We start from the raw sequence: 27,992 nt of genomic DNA, 5'->3' as shown, positions 1-27,992 counted from the left end.
TTTAAGAAAGGTAATAAAGAAATAAAAGACAAATCAAAACAAAAAACATGGATATCTAAATTAAACTAACCTAAAATCACTCTATATGCAATATAAATAAGCCATATCCAACATTATCCTAAATATTAATGATTATTTTTGATGTTAGCATTGAGTTGCATATAAATACTCTACCAAACTTTCTTTGACCCTTTGAAATGAATCTATTACTTTACGGTCGTGTGATTAAGCTATTGTTGCAGTTAGTAGACTCTATTTCCCATAATGCACGGCACTGTCTTAGCTCCGCCCTTACCTGCCGAGGTGTGTACGCGTCATTGAACAACAGCTGTGAGCGAAAAGTGCAGGGTCTTTTTTTGGATTAAGGTAATATGTTCTGTTCTTTTTAACCGCAGTGACCTGTTTTATATGGACAGCGCACACGTCAACTATGAACTAGTAAAGACTTCATTGAACAACGAGTCAGTAAAGACTGAGAGCGTCTCTTTCTTGCGACATGCAGCAGTGGAAGATGGAGATCAGATGAAGTTTACTGTACATGTGCATTAATTCAACGAAATTGATTTAATACGATTTTATATTACACTCGTAACTTTGGCAAACACCATGAAGCCGAAATCTTTATGTTGGTGAATCGTTTATTGTTTGTATGTTATAACCATTATTCGTGTATTTATTTTTCTAAAGAAGAAAACGATGCAAAAGGAGAGACTGTAAACGCAAGCATGATTTCAGTCGAGGACTGGAGTCCAGACCAGGTGTCCACATGGATAACGCATATTGGATTCCCTCAATATGCGCACAGTTTTGTGGGTGAGGGGATTCGTTTTCATCGATCAAAGACTATAAGTTGTTGCATTCGATTTTGTTGTATTCTAGCCTAATATAAGTAGCTTAATCTTTTTTTTTTTTTCATTGTTAAACTTGGCGCAAACACAAGAGGGCGCTGAATCATAGTTTTCAAACTTGTTCAACTTGTGTCGTGATAACATTTTGTACCTCAAAATAATTGTTTTACATTCATCAGTATGTTTTTTGGGCCCATGTTACTCCTCAAAAGATTTATAGAGTACATAAACATAGTTTTACATATTTATGTCTTTACAGAAAATGGAGTTTCTGGATTAGATCTTTTGGAAGTCACTGGTTCAGTTTTAGGTAAGACTTTTTTTTGCCCTACATTTTAAAACTAAAAAACACTTTCAGCTATAATTTAAACTTTTTTTTTTTTATACCTGCCTTGACATAATGTTGCTGCGTGTGCGTAAATTAATTTACATGAGTAATTGCTGCAACCACAGGCAAAAATAACTAAATGTTTCTGTTGCACAGTAGTCTGTTTCTCGATAAGGTGGGTACCGGTAATATATTTATTGTACAGGTTTTAGCCTGTTAGTAACAATCCTTTGTTGTATTCAAAAACCCCAAAGTAAACACTTCTATTGAACATTTACCATTACTTCAAACGAATGTGGAGCTATTCATCCTAGAATGCAAGAAAGGATAGCGGCATTATAGGGTGTGCTATGTTTATTTAGTAGAAAGGCATCTTTTAAGCACCGCCTGATGTCATGCCATTATCATTAAGCTTTTGCAAATGCAGCCACTGGATATTGTTCGGCAGCTGTTCTGTTACTACAAAGAAATATTAATAATAATACACATGTTTAATTCACTGTTGTGGATGTAAGAGATGATACTTTGTCTTTATATTTTACAGCTCCTAACTAGCAATTAAATCATGCAACATTAATATACGAACCTATTTAAGCTATTCAAATCAGTTTGTTATTTTAAATATGTATTAATAATATTGTGGTACAATGAACAGGCGAAATCTGACTGTCCAGCAGCTCCAGTAGACTTAATGCAGAATTTATACTTTTTTGTTTGTTTGTTTGCAAAACGTCATTTTCTTTTAAAATATATTTGGCAATTTTCCAAAAATTTTAAATGCAGCTCCTTTTGTTGGTAAGGTTGTTTGCCGCACGTGTGCCAAGTTAAAGTTGGTTATTATTTAAAGCAAGAATTTGAAATCTCTTTAATCATTTTCATCTGAAGTCACTGCTGTGGGCCGTGCTACACACAAGAGTCTTTGACAGGCTCCTGATCTTAAAGACACACAAAAGCTTTTTGTCATTTTCTTGCTTGAGCGACGTTCCTTAAGGCCAACTAAAGAACAGGAACAATCGACAAACTCTCCGAAGGAGGGCTCTCCTGGCTTTAAAAAAAAAAAAAGTCCCTTTGATTCCCTTAGCAAAGGGGAACTGTTTTTTTCTCCTCACAACTCTCTCTCGAGTAATTTCGCTGCAGTCCGTATGAAGAGGAGGGCAGTCCTAGTCCTTCCCCTCACAGCACACTTCTAGTGGAAAACACATTTTCAGCAGCTCAAAAAATGACACGGGGAAGGCGGAACGCGTTTTATGTGAAGAAAAGTGCTAAGGTTGTCGGAAAGTGCTCTCGGATTGGCGATCTGTGAAGCGCGTGCGAAGCTTTGGGATCAACAGAAAACTTGTAACGGACTTAAAACGTAGGACGCACGAAACCGGCGGCGGAAAGAAATAAAGCGGGACTTGGCGAAAACTTATGAAGGTAAATAACTTTTAACAGATAACAAACATCATGTAATTCCAATACGAGGGTCGTTGTGGAAGAGAGCGAGTTATATTTAGCCTGCAAAAGTTTACCAACACGCATTTATGCGACTTTAAATACTCTTGCGTGAAATTATTTATTGTCTTGCTTAGAGGCGTTTACTTAAATATGCATATTATTTAGTTTTTGAAAATGCAGACTTTCCGTGGTTTGCATCTTCTTGCAGTGAATGAGAATGCTCATGAGAAATCTGCGTTGCTGTTACTTTTTTGATGGGACTGTAATGACATGCGCAGTGCTGGCATATTTGCTACAAGTCAACCTGCTCCATATGGCCTTGGCTTAAGGCATGCGTTTATAATATATGAATATAAGCTGCTAAAATGTATATTTGTTCTGAAAAAAACATTATTTAGTCTAGGCCTAAATGCTAACTGATTGTTGAAAAGGCAACTTTTTTCGCAAACACGTTTTCTTAGTTATAGCTGTCAACCCTATTTACTTTTCAATTGTACTTAGTTTTCTATTGTAATTTATGTTAAGTAATGAATTAGGCTGCACGGGATCATTAGAGGCCCTGCTGACGGATGTCACCCCACTCCTCAGAGGAATGCCGCCCAGGGCAGAGGGGGAGCAGGACACAGATATGCACACTACATAGGGCAGGAATGCAGTCATGTTATTGGAAATCAAAGCAAGAGGCCGAGTTATGAGGAACGCTCAGACTTTATTAGGTGAAACTAATTGCCCTTTACTACTTAACCATTGCTAGCAGTTGTACAGGCTCTGCCTCATAATGCTTTCATTGAGTGCTTTGCATTTAAGTGCTCCCTCTGAATGTAGGGAGGTCTTGTTTACTCAGATTTCCCAAAAGGGTTACTGGGGTAGCCATGGACGGCATTCCAAGAAATGTCCGTTGCACTTCCAGAACGAACCCACAGCTTTATTAGCTGGATGGTCAGCATTCAGATGGCCTCCTCTCTCTTCCTGTTATCCGAACAGTGCCATGGAAAGCCAGTGCTTTTTGTAGTAAAGGTAGTGAACTATTGCCAGAAAAGTGCCTAGCGGCGTTGACTCACAGTGCAGGAATGTCAACTCTCTTTCGCTTTTCCCTCCTCTCTCCATCTCTTTCCATCCCTCACTTCCTTTGCCCCCTGCCTCCCTCCTCTTTTTTTTTTTTTTTTTTTTTACATAGAGGCCAAAGTTCTGCTTGCTGACTCAGCCTCCAAATCACCCAATTGCCTTTTCCACTGAGCTTTTTGGAAGTCCAAAAAGCCTGAAGTCCTAAAGTTTTACAATTATGTTGTGTCCAACTGAGAACCCTGCATCCCCCCCCGTCCCCCTAGAGGGAATCTGCTTTGTCCATATAATACAAAAACAACCGATGAAAAGACATGGGTAAAAGGACATGATGCTAACTAAAGAATGCTGATGAAACTGATATTGAGAATTTGACAACAAATTCCGTTGTTTGTTAGTTGGGTCCGTGCTGAACTTTTAAGATGCTAATTTTGTTTGGCTGGATGCAGAGCAAAAGTAAAAATAACTGAATGTGTAAAACAGTGATTGATGATCAAGGTCCTCCGGTTGGTGGATGTTAAGTAATATTCATAAGCAACACTTTTCAAACTGAGTTGGATCTTTTTTAGTGCTAACTTGGTTTTATCATTGACAGTGTCTTGTTTAACCAAATCACCCCAGCATGATGTGTACCTGCTTACCTCAGGGCAGTAAAGTCAGACACCCCTGTGGTGGAATGTGTCACTAAATTTCAGACGTAGTCACATGGGTGAGGTACATTGTCTCGCCATTCATTCATATCTGTTAATTGCTTAAGCCGGATGTGTCATAAAATGTCAGAAACCGGGGGAAGCAACCACAAGTCAGACGGTGATTCGACTCCAGATGGTCAAATTGAGTATATATTGCTTTCCGTTTCGACCTCTGTCAAACCCCAATAGATTTTTTGTATATCTGACTGAAGAAACCGATTCATTAGTGGTCAGTGGTGTTGGTTGCAGAAATATTGGATTATATGGGTGGGTGTGCGATATCTATCTATCTATCTATCTATCTATATATATATATATATATATATATATATATATTTGTGAATGTACCTCTAAAGGGAACCGACTGCGTTCAGAAAAGTTTTGAAGCGGAGCTGATTTGATTACAGCCATTGTTTGAGAAACTGCTAGTTTTAACACTCAGCCTCCTGCTGGCTCAGAATGATAAGCCCGTCTCCGGCAACATTTTTCAGCTTTTGTTGTCAAAATTTTGCTTTCTGCAGCACCTTTTTTATTCTCTTCTGCTCACCAAGGCTGCATTTATTTGATCCAAAGTACAGTAAAAACAATAAGAATTTTAAATATTTAAAAGTATTTAAAATTGCTTTCTATTTGAATAGATTTTAATCTGAATTTATTTCTGTGATCAAAGATTAATTTTTTTAGCATCATTACTGCAGACTTCAGTGTGATGATCCTTCAGAAATCTACTGAATATACTGATTATCATTATTTAATTGATTTACCTTTTTTAGGATTCTTTTATGAATAGAAAGATTCAAAGATAAGAAATTATAAATTTTTTAACATTCACTATTATTATTAAAATTGATTGAAAGTGAAATGGCATTTATAATGTTAAAATACAGTTCATATCGATATAGGAATTATATTGTGTTGACCAAACTTAAGAAATATGGGTGACAAATAATGGTGACAAATCCATCAATGTAGTGAATTGTATCATAGAATAATTGTTTAGGTATTGGCAAGTATTGTATCTCTGGGTATGACAATTGATATCATACTGTGATGAGCAATCCAAATGACAACCTTATTATATACATTTTAAACATTAAAAAATGGAATGGTACAATTAAATGTAAAAATCAAACTGAAAGTGATATGTTGTCTTAAATACTTTTTGAACCTTTCAGTTTATTAGCAAAGACACTACAAAGATATTAAAATTGTATAGACACTGGATGTGTTTGACCAATATCTTGCTGCTTGCATCCCCCACATCTGTCGTACATGACCGAAACTCTGTTAATTGTCACTTTGGTCATAAATTTCATATTTTATAGATTTAATTTTTTTCTGTCACAAAATGGGAATGGGGGCGGTTCAATATGTCTTTTTTTTCCCCCTACTGAGGGAATGAAACTGGTGCAGAGCTTCAGTGGCAAAGATGAAGCATCTCTAGCACATGCTTTTGATTAAGGCTTTGGATGGAAGAGTGGGTGGGGGTTGATCTGGAGTCGAGGGGAGCTGCGCTGTGTTTCCAAATACTTGGGCCTTCATCAGGAACTTGTGGGGGGAAAAAAACCACATTATAGAGACCTTGTTGCAGTTGGAGTATGGAGGAAGAGAAGAAATAGAGGGAGTTATTCTGTGACTCATGTTGGATTTTTTTTCTGCCATAATGGCACACAGGTTTGCAGAGCCGCTTTGCAACTCTTTCCTTTACTTTTATAGACGAATAAAGATAAAAAGTGACCTTTAGGATAAGAATATTTCCTCAAGCTTATTTGTGTGGCTTATCTCTGATGAATCAATATAGTATAATTACTTTTAATTCTACAAAATGTGCTATGGTGGTACCATGTTACAGTGATGGTTTTGGAGAAGAGTTCTATGCTGATACTAATTTGATATATAGATAAATCTTACCAAACATACCAGCAATATAACTTGGTAGCAATTCATATATATAAATGGAATATATATATATATATATATATATATATATATATATATATATATATATATATATATATATATATATATATATATATATGGCATTATTTTTACACATTCATGTAAAATTAAAAAATACTCCATATTTTACTCACCCTAAAGCCATCTTAGGTGTAACTACTTTTTTCAGATGAACACGGTTGGAGTTTTAAAAAAACTTTATCCTGGTTCTTCCATGCTTGGTAATGCTTGTATAAAGTGGCCATTATTTTAAAGCTGCAATGTAAAATTAACCTATACGTTATCACCTCTGAAGCAGATCAATGGGTTTTTCGTAACAAAAATATTTCTAGTTTTAAAATTTTAACATAAATAATTGACCCATGTTATTTTCAGCGAGAATGCTGATTTCCGGCTTTTTGGCTGATCTATGACTCAACACATGACGCAACTTACGTCATACGTTGAGTCAGAAAAAGAAGCCAGCACCACTCAGTCAGTCAGTTATGTATGTTATAATTTAAAAATTTGCAATATAAAATCTGCTTCAGATAACCCCCTAAAGGTGTATCTTTATCTCAACTTATCGATTATCGCAGCCCTAGATTAATTTTCTTTTCTATTTTGCCTAGACATTTTTTTTATTAGATGCACAGATTCGCCTATGGAAGTGTATTGCATACATGTATGGTTTCACATGGTATTCAGTTATACTTCATAGAGTACCATGGTATAATGGTAGTCACCAATTCAACATGGTATTGCCGTACGACTGTATCCAATAAACCGTGGTATTTTGGAAGTATATTCTGCCCTAAAACAGTCCACAGTGCACTGAAGTGTAGCCCCAAGTGCTGTCCTCTGGTTTCTCTCAGCGCTGACTTCCCATCAGGCCCCTCACATGTTTAAAAGAACGTAATCCCTTGAAATGAATCACGGTTGTGTTCCAAGAAAGCAGCACAATTGAGGGAGGAGGTGAATTAATGCGGCGAAGACATATTGCGACGAACATGGAAACAGAGGTAGAGAGAAGGACCAGATGTGTCAGAGTTTCTTGGCCTACTTCTTTTCCAGTCCTGCAGTGTGAGAATCTCTTCGAGCTGGGAGTAATGGACACAGGGGGAGGCTGAGCTTCGCGCTTTCTTCACGGTTGCAGCGCCAGACCTTTCCAGAATGGAATGTTGCGTTTCCTGCTCAGTTCCTGCCATGTGTTTCTCAATTCCCCCTTCTGCCTTAATCTCTCTGTCTGTCTTTGTTCTCGTACTGTTCCTTTGTCACTGTCTGAGCCACCCACTGGATGCAAGCTAAACGATTAATCGGTTTTTTGAAACGAAAAATGAAATCAAAAATGAAAGGTCTTTTACTTTTGACATATCTATGAAATTACATTATTGTTATCCAGTTATATCAAATCTCTAGAATAAGATTGTCCCTCCCCCTATATAGCACCTGCAGCTGACTAGCAATAGCATTTAGCAAATTTGTGGGTCATAACTGCTTATATCAAATACCTAATGGCTTTAAAACCTGAAAAGAAAACTGCTCTCAGGTATCACGTTTGATACTTTATTTGACTGATGATAAATTATTTGACTCTTCGTTCAGGCAGCCCACCAACTAATAGCCCTAGTTCGTTAACTGTTAATAAAAATACACAATCTTTCTTAGATTCTCAGAGATTTTTCAGTCATCTTAATTCCTCATAAACTTGTCATCTTCTGCCTTTATGCCATTCTTGTGGCATCTTGTTCTCTTTAGTATCTCTTCAAACACACACAAACTTTATTCTGTATTAGCTCCTCCTTCACGCAAAACAGTGTTGTCAGTGTTATCATGTCCTACATAAAGCATAAAAGAACTTTTAACATGGACGAGCCCTCTGGAGTTCATTAAACCCCTGGAAACGTTCCACTAATGCTCTCCTGTTATGTAAACAGTGCCTGTGAAAGTAGGGGGTGGCATTTTTTTTAACTATTAGAGGGTTGCTCACTCTTCCTTAACAGACATTTTCTAAGGTCACCTTCCTGATATTTCCCGCTTTTAAGTTTTGATGTCAGAAGGTTGTCCTGGTGAAACTCTAGCCCTTCTGGAATGCTGCCCTTCCACTTGTCAGCGTTAGACGGTTTACCGTTGTTGCCGGCGGCAATATTCATCAGAGGTCGGGAAGTAAGAAAATGCAATGGAAAATCTTTCTTTCTTCTGCTTTTCTCCTGTCACAGTTCTCTGAAAAGTGGTAAAGTTCTTTCCTAACATGCATATGGTTCAGTGACACAACGCTCATCACATTTGTCATTATATTTAAAAAATGTTAAAAATGCAATTCATACAGTGACTTGGATGATGAGCATATTTTATATTTCCATGTTTCTTTGGTCTGCGTAAGTTCACTAATATCAAGGTGGTACAGCTGTCCTTCTGATATTATCATTAAGGGAAAAAAAGTAAAAGATTAATAATCAAGCAATTTGTAATCATTAGTAATATATAAATATTTGAATAAGTCAAGTTGTGCAACCACCATTCAAAACAATCTAAAAACAAAATTTTACAAGGAAATTGTCTTAAAAAGGGAACTTTTATGACAAGAAAAAGTTTCTTATATTTATGAAAAACATTTTTTACTAGAATTCTAATAAACACAATCAAACTATATAGGCCGATATGTTTGTTTTGCTTGGTGGTCACACAATTTCTGTCATTCATTTTAAACACACAAATAATATGTTTCTAAGAACTCTAATAGGTTTCTAAGAGTGCTTTAAACTAGATTTTTATTTTTTTATGGACATTTTTTGACTAATTAGCTAACAACAACACCAGTAGATATTGTTCTCTTTAGACTTCCAGAAGCTCAAATCTGTTCACATCAAATCCATTTGATGATTAATTCTAGTGTCAGCTTTTGGTCATATGACTAAAAAGACTTTAAATGTAAAATGAGACATATGTTGAAAGACTAGATGTGATGGAATTAGTCACCCTGTAAACCAAACTTCAGGGTATTTTTGGAAATAGTTTTGAAGTTTAGCAAGCATGTCCTAAAGTAATAGTTAGGAAAACGCTTTTGTTTTCAATTTCAAAATGTTTTAACAAGTTAAGCATTAACATCAGTCCTGGATCAGATATTAACCTGAACATCTGTCAGTGCTGTACTGAGAACCTGGAGTGTCTCAGTATAATGAGGGCAGGAATGGACTATACTGTCAGAGGCTGTTTGATAGACTGCCAGCATCGGGCCTTTACTCAAACCTACCCTGGACCACATTCCTGATGTATTACCCGAGTAAACACTGTCTGCATGGGGGCCCTGGGAAACTTGCGCATGAAACGTAAATATTTAGACAATGTCGGCGTCCATTTAGAATGTTCTGGACAATCAGAAACCAGGTTACAGTTAGTGGAATATTTTGAATAATCAGATTTTTCTCAGTACAGCTATCACTGCAATTTAAAATCAAACATTTTTGAGGATTGTTCTCTGTATTTAACCAAAAAAATGTATCGTTAAAGAAATGAGATTGTAATTAAGAATGTTTGCTCAACTTCATCTGCAGCTATGGCCCAGTCCCTATGTTGCTCTTGGCTCTGTTTATTTGCTTTTGAAAGAGACATGGATGGCAGCGGTTAGAAATATGAGGAAGGAGTAATTGCTGTCTGTGTTGGGGCAAGCCAGGTGTTTTAGTTTCTTATCAGAGGACTTGCGGTTTGCCACCTGCTTCTACATTACTTAACTTTTCTTAGCAGGTGGATCGTTTGCTCAGTTTGAACTGGAATTGTCTGTTAGGGTTATTGATGGCTGACGATGGTCAACTATTCAACTAGTCCTCCAACAACTGACTAGTCCAGTTGCACAAATACCCCCTAATATGAAAATCTTTTTGAGCTCTCCCCCCATTGTGAAAAAGTGATCAAATGCATAAATGTAATCAAATGTAGTTATGTAAATGTTATGTAGTCACTAACGCTCTGTCCAGCACGTTTTGCATGCAGTAAGTACCATGTACATTCATCCCATGTCTTTTTAATTTTCTTTTTTTCACATCTTAACCAATAATTCATATTTGGATTATTGTAGCATACATAAATTGAAGAGTAATGGGTACAATTTCTTAGCACTCTAAACAAAATCAGAAGCCGCTTGTGAAAGTGAAAATTCTAAATGGTTAATAAACTATTTTGACATTCCAGTAAACTCAGACAATCTGGGTTAAATAAAACTGGACACTTTTGAGGTTTTGGGAAAGCATCATAGAGACATATTCAGTATAAACCACAATTACGTTTTTCAACTGTTATATTAGTCAGATTTTAGATATGTATCGCACACCCAAGTCTCTTGATAATTAGCTATACTCATTTTGATGCAAGTTGGAGTGTTAACAGCAGCAGGCAGGTTTGAAGGTGTGTTGATAACTGGCAGTGATCCAGCTCACCTATCCTTACAGCCACACCTGATGGAATGCATTAGTTAGTTCAGTGTACGAGCTTACTGCAGCAGTATCGTTAAGCGTGCGAACAAAGGAGTACCATTCAAGATAAATGGTCAACGGTTAGAAGATTTCAGTGGAGTTTTTTCAACTGAGACATCTTTGGTGGAAAGGAGGTAGAAATCCGTGAGTTGAATTTGTGTTGGATGGATATTTTAGCCTTTTTTTGTCTTGATAAAAGGGATGCCAATGTTGCCAAAGTCTTCAAAGTCGCATAGTATGATAATGTTTCAACTTTATTCAAAGTGTAGACAAAAGAGGCATTTGCTCTATGGATGTTGTATGCAGTAAATTTAATGGGAGTTTGTTCATAAAGTTGAGAGATAGATAAACATTTCCCCAGTTTTGCAGCTCTGTGAATCATACTTGACGTGCTTCATACCTTGGTCAGGACTTAAACTGTACAGATAGTGTCACTGACACAATCATGGTGGCACTTTGAGGTCAGAGAAAACTTTCATTAGAAGACCTCTCAGTGGACTTTTAGGCATGTCAGATTCCCCAAAGTCACTTCTGGGCACTCTGGCAATAAACAGTTTATCTGAAACAGTCAAGGAACTTGAAGTTCAAGCGTCAGCAGGGGTGTGAGGGGGAGGAGGTATCTGTAGTCTATTTCTGTTTTTGCAGAGGTTGGGGCGTATTAGAGAGGGGTCTGGTTTATTGCATGATTCAGACTGTTTCATAGCAATGTGAAGTTTTGAATGCAAGTGATTCAAGAGGTTTTGTAGTGAGTTTTCTTTCAAAAATGTGTTGTCTGAAAGAGGGAGTTTCAACAGACAAATATAAGTGAAACACAAAACTCGTCAATAATATATTCACTCTGACCTGGAAATGTTCTAGATAATTATATTTTGCTTAAAGAAAATGAGACACACATGAGACAAAATTTGACAGCCATAACCTTAATGTAATACAGACAGTAACTAAAAGTAAAACATTCTATGTTACAAGAAAAATGTGTGCAAATTATCGCTGAACTGTTTTCAGTATATCCTTTTTGGGAAGAAATTATCTTAAATAAGGCCCTAAAACATTTACTTAAATTTGAGACATTATTGTTTACTGTTACTGTAAGTTTTTTTGGTATTATGTAGATAATGCAAGTACCCTAAAACTAAGCATATACTTACATACAGTCTGATTTGAACCACTGCCATCAATTCCAGCTGAGCTGGAACCAGCTTCTTTCCCTTAAACAATTTCATCTGTGTGTCAGAATTTCTTGTTAGTCTCAGTCCAGTAGCTGAACATTGTATTTTTATATCACCTAGCTACACAGCTGTGGTATGGTCCCTAATGGCTGTGAAAATGGGGGTAAAAAAACAAGGGGATTTCTTTTTTTGTCTCAATCAGGAAACAAACATACCTCACATCCCCTATCTTTCACATGAAATATATTTCTTTCTACAATCCAAAAAAAGCGCCCCTGGTTGCCTTTGGACCCCACCCCTATTGTTCTAACTCGCCAGAGTGCCTTCCTGTTCTAGAGTGGCTTGGTGTTTGGGACCTTGCGGACCGGCTGTGTGTTTTGGAGCAACTTGAGGAGCTTCTTCAGTCCAGTGACCCTAGCGATTGTCAGCACCATGAGCAGCCAGTAGTGACACACGACAGTGTCTACAGCAGCCACACAGGTAGGTGACCTTGTTGAATACACAGTGGAGTAATGCATTACAAAGTGATTAGAGAACATCAGAGCCTAGATATGTGGAGTGGACATCGATGGGACAAAATTATATTCTAAATGTTTTAGGTTCCAGTTTGGCTTGGCTCTATCATACTTTGTGATTCCAGCTTACCAAAATGTAGAAACTTTTTGGATATAAGTTTATCACTTGTCCTGTGATTTATACATTTTAATAAAAGCAAAGACTTTTTTTCAAGTAAAGGTTTTTGAAGGAATTCAAGAGCTTAAGATTTGTACAGCAATTTTTATTTAATTATTCTGGATAAAGATCTCAGTAAAAACTGATATGTTTAAACACATGTAAAATAAATCCGCAGGCGAGTATCTTTTAGGGACAGTTTTAGTTCTCCACCTAAAGTTACAATCAGTCATTATTTCATTTGGATTTAACCATGAGTTTTTTGTGACCTCGGCATTTCACATTCTCATCCTGCTTTTGTTTGTGACCATCCCTGTCATTGGCTCTGAGGAGGTCTCAGCAAGCAAAAGATTGGAGAATGACAGGAAGTGGAAGTTAAAAGTATGGGGGGTTGGGGGTGGGCCACTATGAACTGTATTTTTTTCTTTCACTCTCTCTGTCTCCACTTTCTCTGGCTTTCCAGGTTGGAAAGCAGTTGTACACAGATGGCTCTGTTTCTGACTCACTTTACGTTTATTTATTTATTCACCACAGATGTTTCGGAAAAAAGCCTCATCCTCCTTGAGAATGCGAGGAATATCAGAAAACAATAGACGTAATAAGTTCCCCTTCATTACTTTTTAGATGGTATAATAACCACTAAACTACAAACTCTGTTCAAGGCCAGTAGTGGCAACCATTCCAGATTAACACCATTTAGAGAAACAGAATGTATATGACAGTAACCTTGCAATAGCAATATAGAGGTACTACACATTACTTTGGTGCTAATGTTATGGAATGGTTTTCACCTAATGGCTTTGTATGCTTTAACAGCTCACTTTTGTTTTAAATTGCTCTGTGTGATTTAAGTGTCTACAGCTCAAGCCTACTGTAGGGATATTGGGGTTTAAGCTTTGAACTAAGACATAAGCTTTGGATAATCAGATGACTCAACTGCAATGCATGTAAGAAATGGAGCTGTTATACAAAGTTGTGGTGTATATATGGTACTGGAAACATGATTTGCATCATTGGTGGACTTTCAACACCTTGACCCTGGGCTCCTGTTCTTTACAATGCAGAAATCCCTCACTTTAATGGTAATTAGGAGACATTAAAAATAATAAAAATTCTATCTTTGTCCCATTTAAACTAGGAACTGGTGTCTTAAATTTTAATTACTTAATGACTTAATGCCTTAATGACTGCGGTGCCCAGATGTCAATGTGTGAAGAGTCTGGGACAGTTGGGTTCAGAGATTTCAGACATTTCTCTAAAAACATGCAGGAGATTCATCAGGCCCTTTCAGTCTGTTTTCATTTATTTTCAGCTTGATATGCTTGTGGTTCAGACTGTGATTAAAAAAGTAGGGGCTGAACTTGTCACTTATCATTCATTGGTGTTTTGTGCAGGGAGTGTGGACCGTGCCCGAAGCTCCTCCTTCCATGAGGTAGGCAGGTCACGGGAGCTGGAAATGAGGGCGGCAGCCTCAGTTTCCGAGGACACATCGGCTAGCAGCAGTAGCGGTAGTGGCCATACGGTTCTGCAACGGCTCTTACAGGAGCAAATGCGCTATGGCGAGGGCCGAAATTATCTTGCCTTGCAGCAACAACAACAGCAGCAGCAGCAACAAGGTCCAGTAAGTGCATACCAGGGCCCTGGCAGCCCAGGGGATGAGCACTCGATGGTCCCTCACATTGCAAGGCAGGAGCCTCAGGGCCAGGAGCTGCAGGTCGACAGCGGCATGGAGAAGCTTAGCACACGCACTGGAGGAGGAGGTGGTGGCAGTGGAGGCACGGGATCAGGTGGTGGAAGCTGTGTGAGTGGACAAGGGCAGAATCCCGAAGACTTGCCCACCTATGATCAAGCCAAGGTGCAGTCGCAGTATTTTCGTGGCCATCAGCCCCAGCAGCCTCAACCACAGATACCCCCATCAGTAGGTGCTGCATTTTATGTGACTGGTGTCAGTAATCCTAAGGTGCGACCCCCAGAGGGTAGGCCCACGGTGCAAAGAGTGAATGGAGGCAAAGTGCACCAAGACGACGGGCTCAAGGATCTTAAACAAGGCCATGTACGTTCGCTCAGCGAAAGACTAATGCAGCTCTCACTGGCTACCAGTGGGGTCAAGGCCCATGCTCCTGTTACCAGTTCACCACTTTCTCCCCAGCTGCCTCCACCTGGACTTCCTGGAGACTACTATAAACCCACTGGGCCACCACACAGAGGCCCACCTCCAGACTATCCTTTTAAAGGAATGCACTCTCCACCCAAACAGCAGCAGCACCATCAGCCTCAGCACCAGGAGCCTGGACACTTCTACCCTGATCATCGTGGCACAAGCCAGCCAACCAGGGCAGACATTCCTCATGTCCGATACCAGCCACCACCTGAATATGGCTCTTTCCGGTGAGTGTACCTCAAAAGCTCCAGTCTGGGCTAAGTTTGAGATTTTTTGTAGGAAATAGAGCGATAAACCGTGAAACGCAAATTGAATTCCTTGACTCTTCGGTTAAAAAAATTCCAAATGATTAAAAAACAGCCCTTCCCTTAGATGCTGGGACATGTTGTCAGGAAACCAGTTATGGGAAAAGCCAGTTTTGCCTGTTTCCCTTAATTCATTTACCTCAGAGCCAGTGTGTGGCATATAGCAAAAGAATGCATATCAAATTCAAATAATCATCTACAACATGTCACAACATGACAGTTTCTCCATTATGTTTCAGAGAACCAGGAATGTTGACCTGTGAAAAAATTATTTTATGAACCGTTGGAATGCGTTGCATAGTTTCCACTTTGGACAAGTCATTGTTTTCCAACTGTAATTTAATCTCTTACAAGAAACCGTTGATTATGCAAGTGTAAATCAGCTTAATTTATTTGTAGGTCAACCGAAGTTCTCTTTAGTGTTATTTTATATGTTTAGTCTTTTGTAATCAATCAAAATATGATTATTATTTATTGCTCTCCTCTCATTAGGTCAAATAAGGAAAGTTCAAGTCACTCTCAAAGGTCTGTCCATCACCACAGCCCTTCATCTTCTGTTACGTCAGGGGGCTCACTCTCCCGTGCTCAGTCCTCCACTCTCAGCAGCATTTTGGCTTCTTCCCACCCTCCTCTACCTATGGGTCACCAGGGAGAGCCCTTCCCCACTGGCGCTCGTAGCCCACAGGGGCCTGGTTCCCACCAGGGGGATCTGTACGGTCCAGGTCACCCTCCCCATCAGCGGAGCCACGTGTTTCCTCATGATCCTTATGGGTCAGCTCCTAGGGGCCTCCATATGCATCAGCACCAGTACCACCAACAGGGCCCCCAGCAGCAGCAACAGAGTCAAGGACAACACTACCCACATCCACACTCCATGCAGGGAGATCCCTATGCCATGCTAGCCCGTGCCCAGCAGATGGTGGATATGCTGTCTGAAGAAAACCGCTTGCTTAAGCAAGAGTTGGAAGTGTGTGGGGAGAAGGTGTCCAAACTACAAAAGGTAATTTTGTTGTTCAAGTCAGTGGAAACTTCAATTCGCCAGTGTTTCCCAATCTTGTTCCTGGAAGCATAACAACAGTAAACATTTTGAATGTCTCACTTATCTGACCTATCTATTTCTGGGCTTAGAGTCTGTACTAATAAGCTGATGAGTTGAATCAGGTGTGTTTAATTAGGAAGAGTTTGAAAGTGTGTAATATTGGTGTGCCTTCAGGAACAGGGTTAGGAAACACTGTAATAGGTTCCCAGATGGCCCAGCACCAACTCGGGCATAAGAACCAACCCTACTTTGGTATAAAAGTGTAGAAGATTCAAGTTTTTTCATGCAAGGCAACTTTTCATACTATATCCTTTAGAATTCCAAACACATATACATTATATTTTTTCTGTAAGACCTCAGTAGTGTTAAAGCTCTCTTAACTCTGCAGCTGGAGACTGAGATCCAGATGGTGTCTGAAGCCTATGAAAACCTGGCCAAATCATCCACAAAGAGGGAAGCTCTCGAGAAGACCATGAGAAATAAGCTGGAGATGGAAGTGCGCAGGATGCACGACTTCAACAGGGATCTAAGAGGTAAGAATAAAGCAGGAAAATTCAATAAAAAAGGGTTTAAGAGAGAATGAATTATACCTTGCCATTGTATCACGATCTTATGAATAAGCAATGACTTTTGTAATATGTGTAACTAGTCCTCTGGCATCAATTGCTAGTGGGCCTCTTGAGATCAGGGAAGTGAGGTTTACATGCAACAGCACTCGCTGGCCTACGACAGTTTTATATACTTGGGAGATATAAGAGGCGATCTGTTTATGGCTGGTAGAGTGAAATTGGTTACTGGATTATAATCAGATCAGATAGCCAGGTTGCAGTAAAGCAGAGCAGAGTAGAGATTCAAGTCTTAATCAGATCATTCCACCAGCTAGATCACTCACAGATCTCAGACTTCTGGAGCGGCTGGAGCTATGTAATAGTGAATAGAAGTAGGTAGATGTTGAGACTGTGGCTGTTCTATAAGCAAGCATCAGTGCCTTGAATTTGATGCAAGCTGCAAACAGGAAGGTCAGCTGGCCAGATTGAGCTGCAGGTGATGATTTTTCATTCAGGCAGAGATGTCTGATAGGCAGCCGAAGATCTGGGTAGCTACCATTGGATCATCTGGTTGAAAAGAAAGGTAGAGATGTGTGTCATTGCAGTGGTAGGAGAAACCGTGTGCCTGTATGATGTGACCCAGTGATGTAGTGTATATGGACAAGAGGAGGGGACCAAGAACTGATTCCTGAGGAACCCCAGTGACCAGTTGATGTGTTTTGGATATCTTTCCTCCCCAGGCCACCATGAAAGATCTATCAGTGAGATAGGATTCAAACCGGAGTGGAATACCCATGATGCTGATCGATGAGAGGGTAGACAGGAGGATTTGATGATTGACAGTGTCAAAGGCAGCAAATAGATACAGTAGAATGAGAACTGATGATTTGGAGTCAGCTTTAGCAATCTGCAAGGCTAGAGTAGTCTCTGTCGAGTAGCCACTCCTGAAAGCTGACTGGTTACCATGAGGTTTGTTGTTCTGTGAAAGAAACAATGATGCCTGGTTGAACACCAATCATTGAAGTATTTTCACTATGAATGGAAAGAGAGAGATAGGTCTGTAGTTTTCTATAAGAGAAGTGTCTAATGTCGGTTGGTTGAGCAGTGGGGTTACTGAGGCTGTTTGAATGCAGTGGGGAAAGTGCCTGTGAGGAGAGATGTGTTGAGGATGTGTGTGAGTGCTGGTAAGTGTGTAGGAGATATTGCTTGGAGAAGGTGTAATGGATTGGGGTTTTGTTAACCCTACATATATAACATACATTCTTTCACACTGTAGGATAGGGGAAGTTAAAGGGTTTCTAAAGGTCACTGCAACTACTACAGCAAGCAATAGCTAAATATTTGAATGTTGAATAAAGTTAACTCATTGGCTGCTGATATGGAAAAAAGAAACCAATAAAGAACACAGTGAGGCATGATCATAGAGGTGGTCACACTCAGGCAGAGTGGGCCTGCTGACAGCAGCAGAGGAATGAGAGCGAGAAACTGTTGCTTTGGTTTGGATTCCAAAAGATACTATACAGAGCCATGAAATATTGCACAGAAGAAAACAAACTAAATGAGAATTAAAATGCTTTGAACTTGGAAAAGAATAAGGACCATCTTTTAATGAAAGGACAGAATGTTGCGCCATGTGAATAATGATGTCATTAAGTCAGATTCAGTTACAATCAGTGTTAGACAAAGTTTTGGATGTGAATACAAATATTATGTTTGTCTGTATGCGAGAATGTTGTTGTGGTCCCACCTGGCTGCAATATTCTGTCCTTTCATTCAAAGATGGTCCTTATTCTTATCCAAGTTCAAAGCATTTTAATTCTCATTTAGTTTGTTTTCTTCTTAGTTTGCGATATCTCATGGCTCTGTATAGTATTTTTTGGGATCCAAACCAAAGCAACAGTTTCTCGCTCTCATTCCTCTGCTGCTGTCAGCAGGCCCACTCTGCCTGAGTGTGACCACCTCTACGATCATGCCTCACTGTGTTCTTTAGTCCAGCAGAGAACAGAGAAACCCTGATTTATGGCAGCATGCCCAGACTTTAAGTCCACAGGGAGCTCCCAGAGTTTTACAGCAAATTTTTCTTCTCTCTCTTTCACTCCATGTTTCTCATATTTTCTGTAGCTTGATGTACTACTTTTGCTATTGTTCAGGTCTAGATTTTATCAAAGTAGATTTCTTAGCAAACAACACTAATTATTGATTGTAAAGCTTCCATCATTATTACTCTTGCTCATTTTGAGGGTTAGGGATTTCAACAAACCTTCGATCCTAACTGTTAAACTTCGGTTTATACTTTTTCATAACATGTTTGTGGTGTGAACAAAATGAAAATTAAATTTTTTTTCAACTACTTGGCGTCAATTTGTAGCATACATTTTCTAACGAAATGTTATTTCTCAACTATATTTTAAATCTATATTAGAATCTTAATTCTTTTGAAAGGCACCAAGGCACAGTGGGGGAAAGGCATTTTATTCTGGAATGCTCATCTCACAGTCTGGTTGACTTAACACAGGGGGAAATATTGTTTTAACGTTTGGCCTGCTTCCCTGATGAATGGTTTGCCATTGCAAAAAACTAGCAACCCCTACTATATAATGGCCTTTTTATTTGGGCCAGTTTTAACAGCACATCATGCTTATGTCAAGACCACTCTTTGGGAACTGGGCACATATAAAATGTTTGTTAGATTCTTGTTTTCCAATTTGCTGAGCAACCAGTCCCAGTGGTATATCATTTGTGAGAAGAGGCCTGGAATATGAGCTTCATATTCTAGGGTGTTTTTGTAGGATGGAGAATGTAGCACAAAGCCTCTGTTAAAACAGTTACAGCTGTTTGTTGCATTTATTGAATGCATGAAGAAAATTCTATATTTTTATTTTGGTATTAGCATTTCAAAAAGGCTTTGATGTTACAAAACCAAATTTAGTAATGAGAGGTCATATAATCTTAAACATGAATACATCCGCATATAAAAGATGGTCTGGTTTTGGTATCCTGTTTTCTGACACTGATTTAATCTCTTGCACATGACTAAACTTTATGAAGCATTGTGATATTTGTTTACCATAAAATTAGGGCAAACTATGATTGCATTGTCTCTTTTTCAATAGAGCGAATGGAAACGGCCAACAAGCAACTTGCTGCAAAAGAGTGTGAAGGCACCGAGGACAATCGTAAAACCATCTCACAGCTTCTGGCTCAGAGTGAGTGGATCTCTAATCTAGAAAAATCTGACTGGAACTTCCTTAAAGCCAGTGTAATCCCTTAAATTAACTATAGATTTGTTTTCAAATATCATTTCACTTGACTCATATCGTTTTACTCATTTATCAGTTAAAGAGATTCAAAGAGAGAAAGAAAAGCAAGATATCGAAATGAATTCACTTCGCTCAACCAACGAGGACCAGCGCAGACACATAGAGATCCGTGACCAGGCCTTGAATAACGCCCAAGCCAAAGTGGTCAAACTGGAGGAAGAGGTAAAACTCATTCATTTTAGGAATTGGTTTTACATGCTTTTATTCACTCCTTGGTGTTTTTCAATTTGCATAGATATATGAACTTTTTAATAACTACTTAAAAAAATAAAGTATACATTTTAAACTGGGACAGAACAAAACAGACATTCAAGATTCAGGTTCATTTAATTATATGCATGTCAAGAAAATTAATTTACGTTTTCTGTGACCATATTTATGTTTATGTATGTATATGTATTCCCTTCCCCCTTTTGGCCACATTGTATGTTACTCTTTCAGAGCTAAGGAAATCTAGAAGGATGACTTCTTTTCTTTTTTGTTTTGGTAAGGGAGTTGCTGAATCATACTGCCATCTAAATGAAAGGCTGGGGCAGTTTGCCTGATTTTGGCAGATTTTAGAAAGTGCTTGATCTGCTCCAGATACTTCACAAATTGCTTTAAGAATACTCTGACCATTGAACAATATAGCAGAACAAATCGATTTTTTTGTGAAGTAAATGAACATCTGCAAATATTTTTGCTTATGAGTGTCTTATTGTTGATAAACAAAATTGTGGGTGTATTTTATCAAAACCAGCATTAAATTTCATTGAGTCACAACCCACTTACCCTCAAACACATCCCTGTGGTACTCCACCACAATGTTTAAGCTCAACCTTCTTAAGTTCTTTGAAGTTGTTCCCGTCAGCTCCTCATTGCTGCAGTTAAGATCTTCAAGCTCAAATGAACCGTTGGCTGCAACTTTCTCTGAAACCACACAACCTTAACTGAGGCCAAAAAAAGCTTCAATAGGGAGAGAAAGTGAGAAAAAAGCCTTCTAACCGAAGTAGAATTGACGTTTCTGAAGTCCGCTCTTGAGTGTTTGTAACAGTTGGAGTCTGTGGTTGAGCTCTTTTGGCGTTCTCCCAGTTGGCCTTTTGGCCATCACTGAACGGGGCACGCACCCTTGCGTCCCAAAATGCACCGGGCCGTTCCACTTTTGTTCTGCCCTGTCACAAACGCCCGCTTGTTCCCCTAACAAAGCCTCTTGAGTTGTCTGCCATGAAAGGACTTGAAGATGGCTGAATTCTTGCCCTCTACACCCACTGCTTCCAAACGGGAGCCAAATACTTCTGTGCTCTCTCTCTCTCTCTCTCTCTCACTATGTTGTCCCCCCCTGAGTTAAATTGGGGCATTCATTTTGGCTGCAATTACAACCACTGGTGAATTTGAGAGAAGAGAAAGAGAGGTTGAAGTATACAAGGAGGCATTGTAAGGTGGATGGGGTCTTCTGATTGCAGCGTGAGCAGCAGCGTCTGACCCGCATTCTCTGTGTTTGTATAGCTGAAGAAAAAGCAGGTATATGTGGAGAAGGTGGAGAGGATGCAGCAGGCTCTAGCACAGCTTCAGGCAGCTTGTGAGAAGCGAGAACAGCTTGAGCATCGGCTACGCACTCGTCTGGAGAGAGAGCTTGAATCCCTGCGAATGCAACAGGTAAGAGATGCCTTCTATTTTTACTTAAACTTGACTTTTAATTGAAATTTGACAGCAAAAAGGGCACAGAACTGTTTGTTATCCCTGGACTCCAGTTTGAAAACCCTTTAAACTGCAAAAAGTGCAACCAGTTACTCTTTCTACATACACAACAGATTTACATGGATGAGTAAAAGTACATTTACTGACTCCTAATCTGGAGGAAAGGTTGCAGCTCACCCTCCTAAGTAAATGTGTGTCTTTAGCAAAGAGGAGGAGTAGCAGACAGCTGTATTCTTCATTAGGGGCCCAGATACTGGACGTCCTTCCTCTGTGGTGTTCCTTCAACCAGGACACCTGAAACAACCTTGATGAGATTAAAATACTTAAGATCAGCAGTACTCAGAGGCTGTTTGCTGCTTGTCACCTCAGGCATTTTCTCTGATTGCATAGCTATCCGATCATGAAAAGACCATGTGTAAATACCCTCTGAAAAGCTTTCGAGACTGATTTAAATATGAAAATCTTACATTCCACACTGAGAATACACTACAAAGATTACAATAGAGTTGAATGTTAGCATGTTGCTAAACTAACAGCACAGTACTCTAATAAGCATAAAAGATGCAGCTCTAACAAAACATTAGACTTTTCCTCACTCAAAACTCAAATTTGCAAATTCTGCTTTATAAACTCAATCAACTCAGTCATCTGTCAAGAAAAGTTCAGACTTCATGGATTTATAGCTTAGAAATATTGTTTATGTGGCCGGGTAACACTATCAGAATGAGCTGCCAACCTAAGGTTAAGGTTTATTATTTGTGTTGTGCAGGCAATTAGCACTGTGAATGACATGACTAATGCTATCTTTAGAAGCGGCTCTGTAGGCAGGGTTGTACTTTGCTGGTTTTGGAAAATAAATATTGCATTTAGTTTAATGTTAGCCTGCTGCTAAGCTACTGTTGTGGAAGTCAAAGTCTAAAAGTAGACAGCATATGCAAGTATTTTGTTAAATTGTTAATTTTAATTACATATAGTCTGTTTTGTTTTGTTTTTTTTTACATTACATTCTATATTAGAGTGTCAACACATCAGATTGATTCTGATTAAGTTTTATGTTAGCATGTTGCTAAGCTATGCGTGGCATGGCTTGGTGCTCAATAGGTACTTCAGTTCAGTATCTGTTTGCATTTATTTTTAAACCTAAAGTTGATTTAGGCCAAATTAGGTCTTTGCACACTGAATCTAAAATTGTTTTCCAAGGTTTCATGTTAAAAAATAAATATGACCAGGTTAGAGTATCTGTGCTATCATATCTGTAGCAAGCAAAATGAATACAAAAAGACTGTGTGCAAAGACCTTAAGACAGTTGGCTTATTTTAACTAGTTTAAATGTTTTTGCCATTCTCACAGAGGCAGGGTGGTTCTCAGAACCCAGTTAGTCCTGAGTTCAGCACAGCGGCTCTGATGGAGCATCTGAGAGAAAAAGAGGAGAGAATTTTGGCCCTGGAGGCCGACATGACCAAATGGGAGCAGAAATACCTGGAGGAGAGCGTCATGAGACAGTTTGCGCTGGACGCTGCTGCTTCTGTGGCCACACAGAGGTACACATGTTCACTTCTATACATTAGGCCTACAAAGTAGGAATATTGAAAGTTATTGGAGATTTGTCATGCTGAAAACTAACAATGAAAATATGTTTTTAACTAAAATGGATATAATGGACATTATTTGACCCAAATGCGCTAATGAACATATGGGAAAGCCTTGAAAATGAGATGATAATCCTATTTAATCCAAATAAATAAATAAATTCACATATAAAATTATTAGTATGCATAACAATAACACTAAACTTAAACTATAGTGCACTGCAAAACTTATTATATTGTAAATTATTACTTAAAATTAATATTAGATAAAAACCGAAGTAACCATTAATAGAAACTTGATTTGAAAGCAAACTACAAAATAAAAGTAACTAGTGAAAATGTACTCAGTTCTTAATTTTTATTTATTATTTTACTATTCGTTTATTTTTTAACCTATCCAGAGACACGTCCTCTGCCATCATCAGCCATTCTCCCAGCAGCAGCTACGACACTTCAGTGGAGGCACGTATCCAGAAAGAAGAAGAGGAGATCCTCATGGCTAATCGCCGTTGTCTGGACATGGAGAGCAGGATCAAGAACCTGCACGCTCAGATCATAGAGAAGGATGCCATGATAAAGGTACTGCATCAGCGCTCAAGGAAAGAACCAGCCAGCAAATTAGACGCCCCTGCCATGAGGCCTTCCAAGTCCCTCATGTCCATAGCTACAGGCACCGGCAACTCCAGCGGCTCCGGGCTGCTGTCACACTCTCTAGGTCTAAGCGGAAGCAGCCCTATCACGGAGGAGCGCAGGGAAGACCGCAGCTGGAAGGGCAGTCTGGGTAGGTGCATGTGTTACTGGTGGGACTGTTTAACCCTCAGAAAGGGCCCCCGTTGTAAATTATTGAAAGAAGTAATCAAATCAATAGGGCTGTCATTAACTTACTAACTAATTAGTTATGATAATATAGTTATATTTCATATAGTTGAATGTTGATAAAAGTTACAATTCACATCTGAATTGTTGACTCTTTCCATGCTCCAGGTGTTCTGCTCGGCCCAGAGTTCAGAGGTGACTCTCTGAGAACAGAGTCCATCTCCTCCTCTCCATCTCCAGTCCTGCCTTCCACCCCGATGCCAGCGGCCACACACTCAAAGACCGGCAGCAGAGACAGCTGTACCCAGACGGAAAAGGGTCAGGAGGCCAGCAAGCCGAGCACACCTGCCCTTCAGAGCGTATCCGGACCCAACCGGATCAGCAGCCCAAGCCCAGTCTACATACCCGACCGCATCGCCGGTACAGCACACACACTAAATATCACGTGTTACAGATAACCAATTAGCATCATCGACTAGTCATTAGTAACAAAACAACTTGAAGAAAAACTATTTGATCCATTTTAATTAAATACTTTTTGCATCAACATGCAAGGGAAAACAGGAAATACTATTATGATACAAATATTAAATCTTAAAATGTTGATAACTTTACTTTTTAGAACAAGGCATGACTGGTTGGTTGGAAAAGTCAGTGCAAAAGTGCAACTTCATAATATTTTTAAAATGTATACTGGAGATATAATTTTTTTTTCAGGTTAGTTTGTAATATATATTTAATATATTTAATATTTAAAATATATTTAATTATAAATCTATATATATTTGATTCCTGTGTGTGTAATTTTTCTATGTATTATTTTATTTATTATAAAAAATTATCTTTTGTGTGTGTTTGTGTACACGTATTTGAGGAAAATAAATTGTATGACTTTTTTGTAATCATTATTTTTTTTTTCAAACCATATTGAACCAACTTGAATTCAAATGTACATTTCTTAGAACATGTGGATGTTTCTTTGTACAGATGTGCCAGTGTTTCACAGCAGTACATTAGAGAGGAGAGCACCAGTGCAGTCGCTCCCGCAGCAGAGCCTGCCGCCGCCTCCACTCCCAGCACAGGACGTGGACAGCGAGATGGTGGAGATACTCATCTGATCACACACACAGTAATAAAGAAACAACTCTAAAGCAGGTGAAGGACTACGTGCACTTCTCTTCTCTCCGTTACTCTCAGATCAACATTACCAGGATGCTTAGGAATGCATTCAAATCTGCAAACAACAATACAAGGCCATTTACAATCAACGCTTTTTTTGTACAGTATTGTCTGGCGGTCCCCTCCAGACCCTCGGACCAAATATATTTTTTACATTTATTGCACTACTTTGCGTTTGTTTTTACATTCAGTTTTTTGGGTATGCAATTGTTTCGTTGTGTATATGTACTAATAATACAAATGTGGCACTTGAGTATCAAGCGATATGGTGACTAGCCGAACAGTTGTTACGTGTAAATATGAATCACAATACTGTAAAACTGAATGTGGTAGAGCCTTTTGTATTCTTGGACGCATTGTCTGTACAGCACGTACTGTACGGTTCACCGCGCACTGTTTAAGAGCAATGGACCAACAAGCGTTTACCGGTGTCCACAAGCTCATGTATTCGTATGTGAAAGTGTGTGACCCAACTGGTTTTGGGTTCGTCTGTGTGAGAATCTGTAGTTTTTCGATCAACTGAGGTCCACCGTTCCAGTAGAGCTACAGCAGCCACAACGTGCCTTGAGTGAGAGGTGTCCATGGGGTAGCCATGGGTCCCGGATTTCCCAGTATGTCCTTTCACAATTTGGAAAACCACCAAACCTGTCTTTTCAATGTGGTTACTCCTAATTCCTCTCTTTATTTTGTAGATAACAAATTAGCTTTTTTTCCAGTCTCGTGGTTGCAAGACAGACATTTAGCTCTTGACCAAAGGAATCCGTAAAAAAAAAAAAAAGACAAATTCTACACAAATAAAGCAGTGCCAAGCAACGATCCTCATATTATTTAGAGAGTCTAACGTAATTTAAGATTACATGGATGTGTAAATGACATTCTTCCATGAAATCAGCAAATATCTATGAAACCATCTGATTTCAGTGCTTTTATTATTTTGTCATGTGCTTTAAAGGTTTCAGAATTTCTTTAGAATGACCTTTGAATCTAAATTGTAAGTGATTTTCTGCTTGATGCTCAGTCCCTGACTCTTATGCACGTAAATGTGACGTCCGTTCGATGTGTCCGTTTTCATCTGGAACTTGTCACATTTTGAGTATTTGCATCTGAACCACAAAACTTTCCCTGGCAGATGTTACAACAACATTTAGCTGATTTATTTGTTGAACTCGCTCGTGTTTCTCAGGTGCTTATACACAAATATGATAAATAGTCTCTTAACTGGGGTTTTTGTCATTTCCGAATTAAATAAACATTCAAATGCAAGTTTTAAAGCAGGTCGTCATGTCATAGAGCTCAAATTTTAGTATGTTGTATTCATATTTACAATACCATTTAAAGAGTTCACTACCGTGATTCCTACATTTTCTGCTAGATAAAAGTAAAAATGAAAATCTTACTAACCCTAAACTTTTGAATGGCTAAACTTGTTACTGAGCAAGTTTTGCCCCCTGTGGGACACACAAATCATTGCAGTCAACCCATTCCTCTTAAGGGGTCAGCTGGTGCAGGAAATGTCTTGTTTTGAGCCAATCATCTGAGCCCCTAAATCCCACGTGACCAATGTTGAGCCATTATAGGATGATTTCAAAAATGCAGGGCTAAAGAAATATCCAACTTAGCAACCACATACAATTCAAATTGAATCAAACCTGATTATATATATATATATATATATATATATATATATATATATATATATATATATATATATATATATATATATAATTTTTTTTTTTTTTTTATTCCCTAAGTATTTGATTTTTATAGCATTTTATTGCCTTTGTTTTTGAAAACATGGACCAAATCCATTTACAAGTAATCAAGTATTTGAGCACAGCCAGTCTCAGTTCAGCACATTGTATGCATCGGTACTTGACATTTTTCGTACACAATCAGCCTTTCCTCCATCGCTTGAGATAGAAACTAGTATTTTTTTTTCCTTTTCGTGTCTTTTTTTAGACAAACTCTGAAAGAGAACCATTTCCAGCATTGTTAGATCACCCATTGTCAATGCTCAACAGCTGTGTACTTAGGACAGTTTCAGCACTAATCTAATTTGGGCACAATCTAAGACAATGGACCAAAGAGTGGACTGAGACAAAGGTGGAACAAAATACTGATAAACAAGCTCATTGCATTTCAAATGCAGTTCCCTGAATGCAAACTGATAACGTGTCCCTATTATGCTTTAAAATGGTCTACATACGGGAAAAAAAAACCTTCAAGAGTTCAACCATACTGGTAAGTGATTGTGAGGCTAATCTGGTGAAGATTTCATTACCACGTTTATCAGTTTGTTCCACATGACGCCTCAGTCTTATCTAAACTAATCTTCACGGTCTTGCTACATTTGATACTTCATAGTTTCTAAAGAAGAATGTTCTGGTCCATCTCAGGACCAATTATGAGAATGTGTTTTTGTATTATTTTGTATAGTATGTATCCTTGTGTCCCAATCAATGGGCATTTTACTTTTTCCCCTCACAAGGAATGTTAATTACGTTCATTTCACTAGTATTTGTTTCATTGCAAAATGTCACTCTAGTTGCTGCTTGACAATGTTATTACTGTACAACGATGATTAATTTGAATTAAATTGTATTCCTGTTCATCATTTCCCATCTTATCTCATGCAGGCTTTGCATTTTTCGTTTGGTTTATAGTCTAAAGCCTTCCGGTAACTTTTTTTTTTTTTCTTGGTTAATTTAATTTTTTAATAAACTGATCCATTTGCAGCGTTTAG

General features: G+C 38.6%; 1 protein-coding gene across 4 annotated transcripts; it reads left to right on the top strand.

Moving 5' to 3' along the window:
- Positions 1-266: 266 nt before the first annotated feature.
- Positions 267-27,863, top strand: amot (angiomotin). 4 transcript variants are annotated; one of them, XM_043221115.1, is made up of 14 exons: positions 267-366; positions 688-813; positions 1,108-1,158; positions 12,280-12,423; positions 14,010-15,003; positions 15,574-16,081; positions 16,509-16,653; positions 19,782-19,874; positions 20,005-20,150; positions 21,474-21,623; positions 23,016-23,206; positions 23,656-24,035; positions 24,239-24,490; positions 25,058-27,863. In XM_043221115.1, exons 2-14 carry the CDS (start codon positions 726-728, stop codon positions 25,186-25,188), a joined length of 3,273 nt encoding a protein of 1,090 aa, XP_043077050.1. In that variant the 5' UTR covers positions 267-366; positions 688-725; the 3' UTR covers positions 25,189-27,863. The 4 variants fall into 4 exon arrangements, with proteins under 4 accessions (XP_043077050.1, XP_043077051.1, XP_043077053.1 ...); XM_043221116.1 differs by lacking the exons at positions 267-366; positions 688-813; positions 1,108-1,158 and adding exons at positions 2,251-2,592; positions 13,150-13,210; XM_043221118.1 differs by lacking the exons at positions 267-366; positions 688-813; positions 1,108-1,158 and adding exons at positions 10,653-10,908; positions 13,150-13,210.
- Positions 27,864-27,992: the final 129 nt, after the last annotated feature.

The sequence above is a fragment of the Puntigrus tetrazona genome, chromosome 21 (assembly GCF_018831695.1).
Source record: "Puntigrus tetrazona isolate hp1 chromosome 21, ASM1883169v1, whole genome shotgun sequence".
NCBI classification, from domain to species: domain Eukaryota; kingdom Metazoa; phylum Chordata; class Actinopteri; order Cypriniformes; family Cyprinidae; genus Puntigrus; species Puntigrus tetrazona.
Note: the sequence above shows the minus strand (reverse complement) of the source record. Positions and strands in the feature narration are given on the sequence as shown.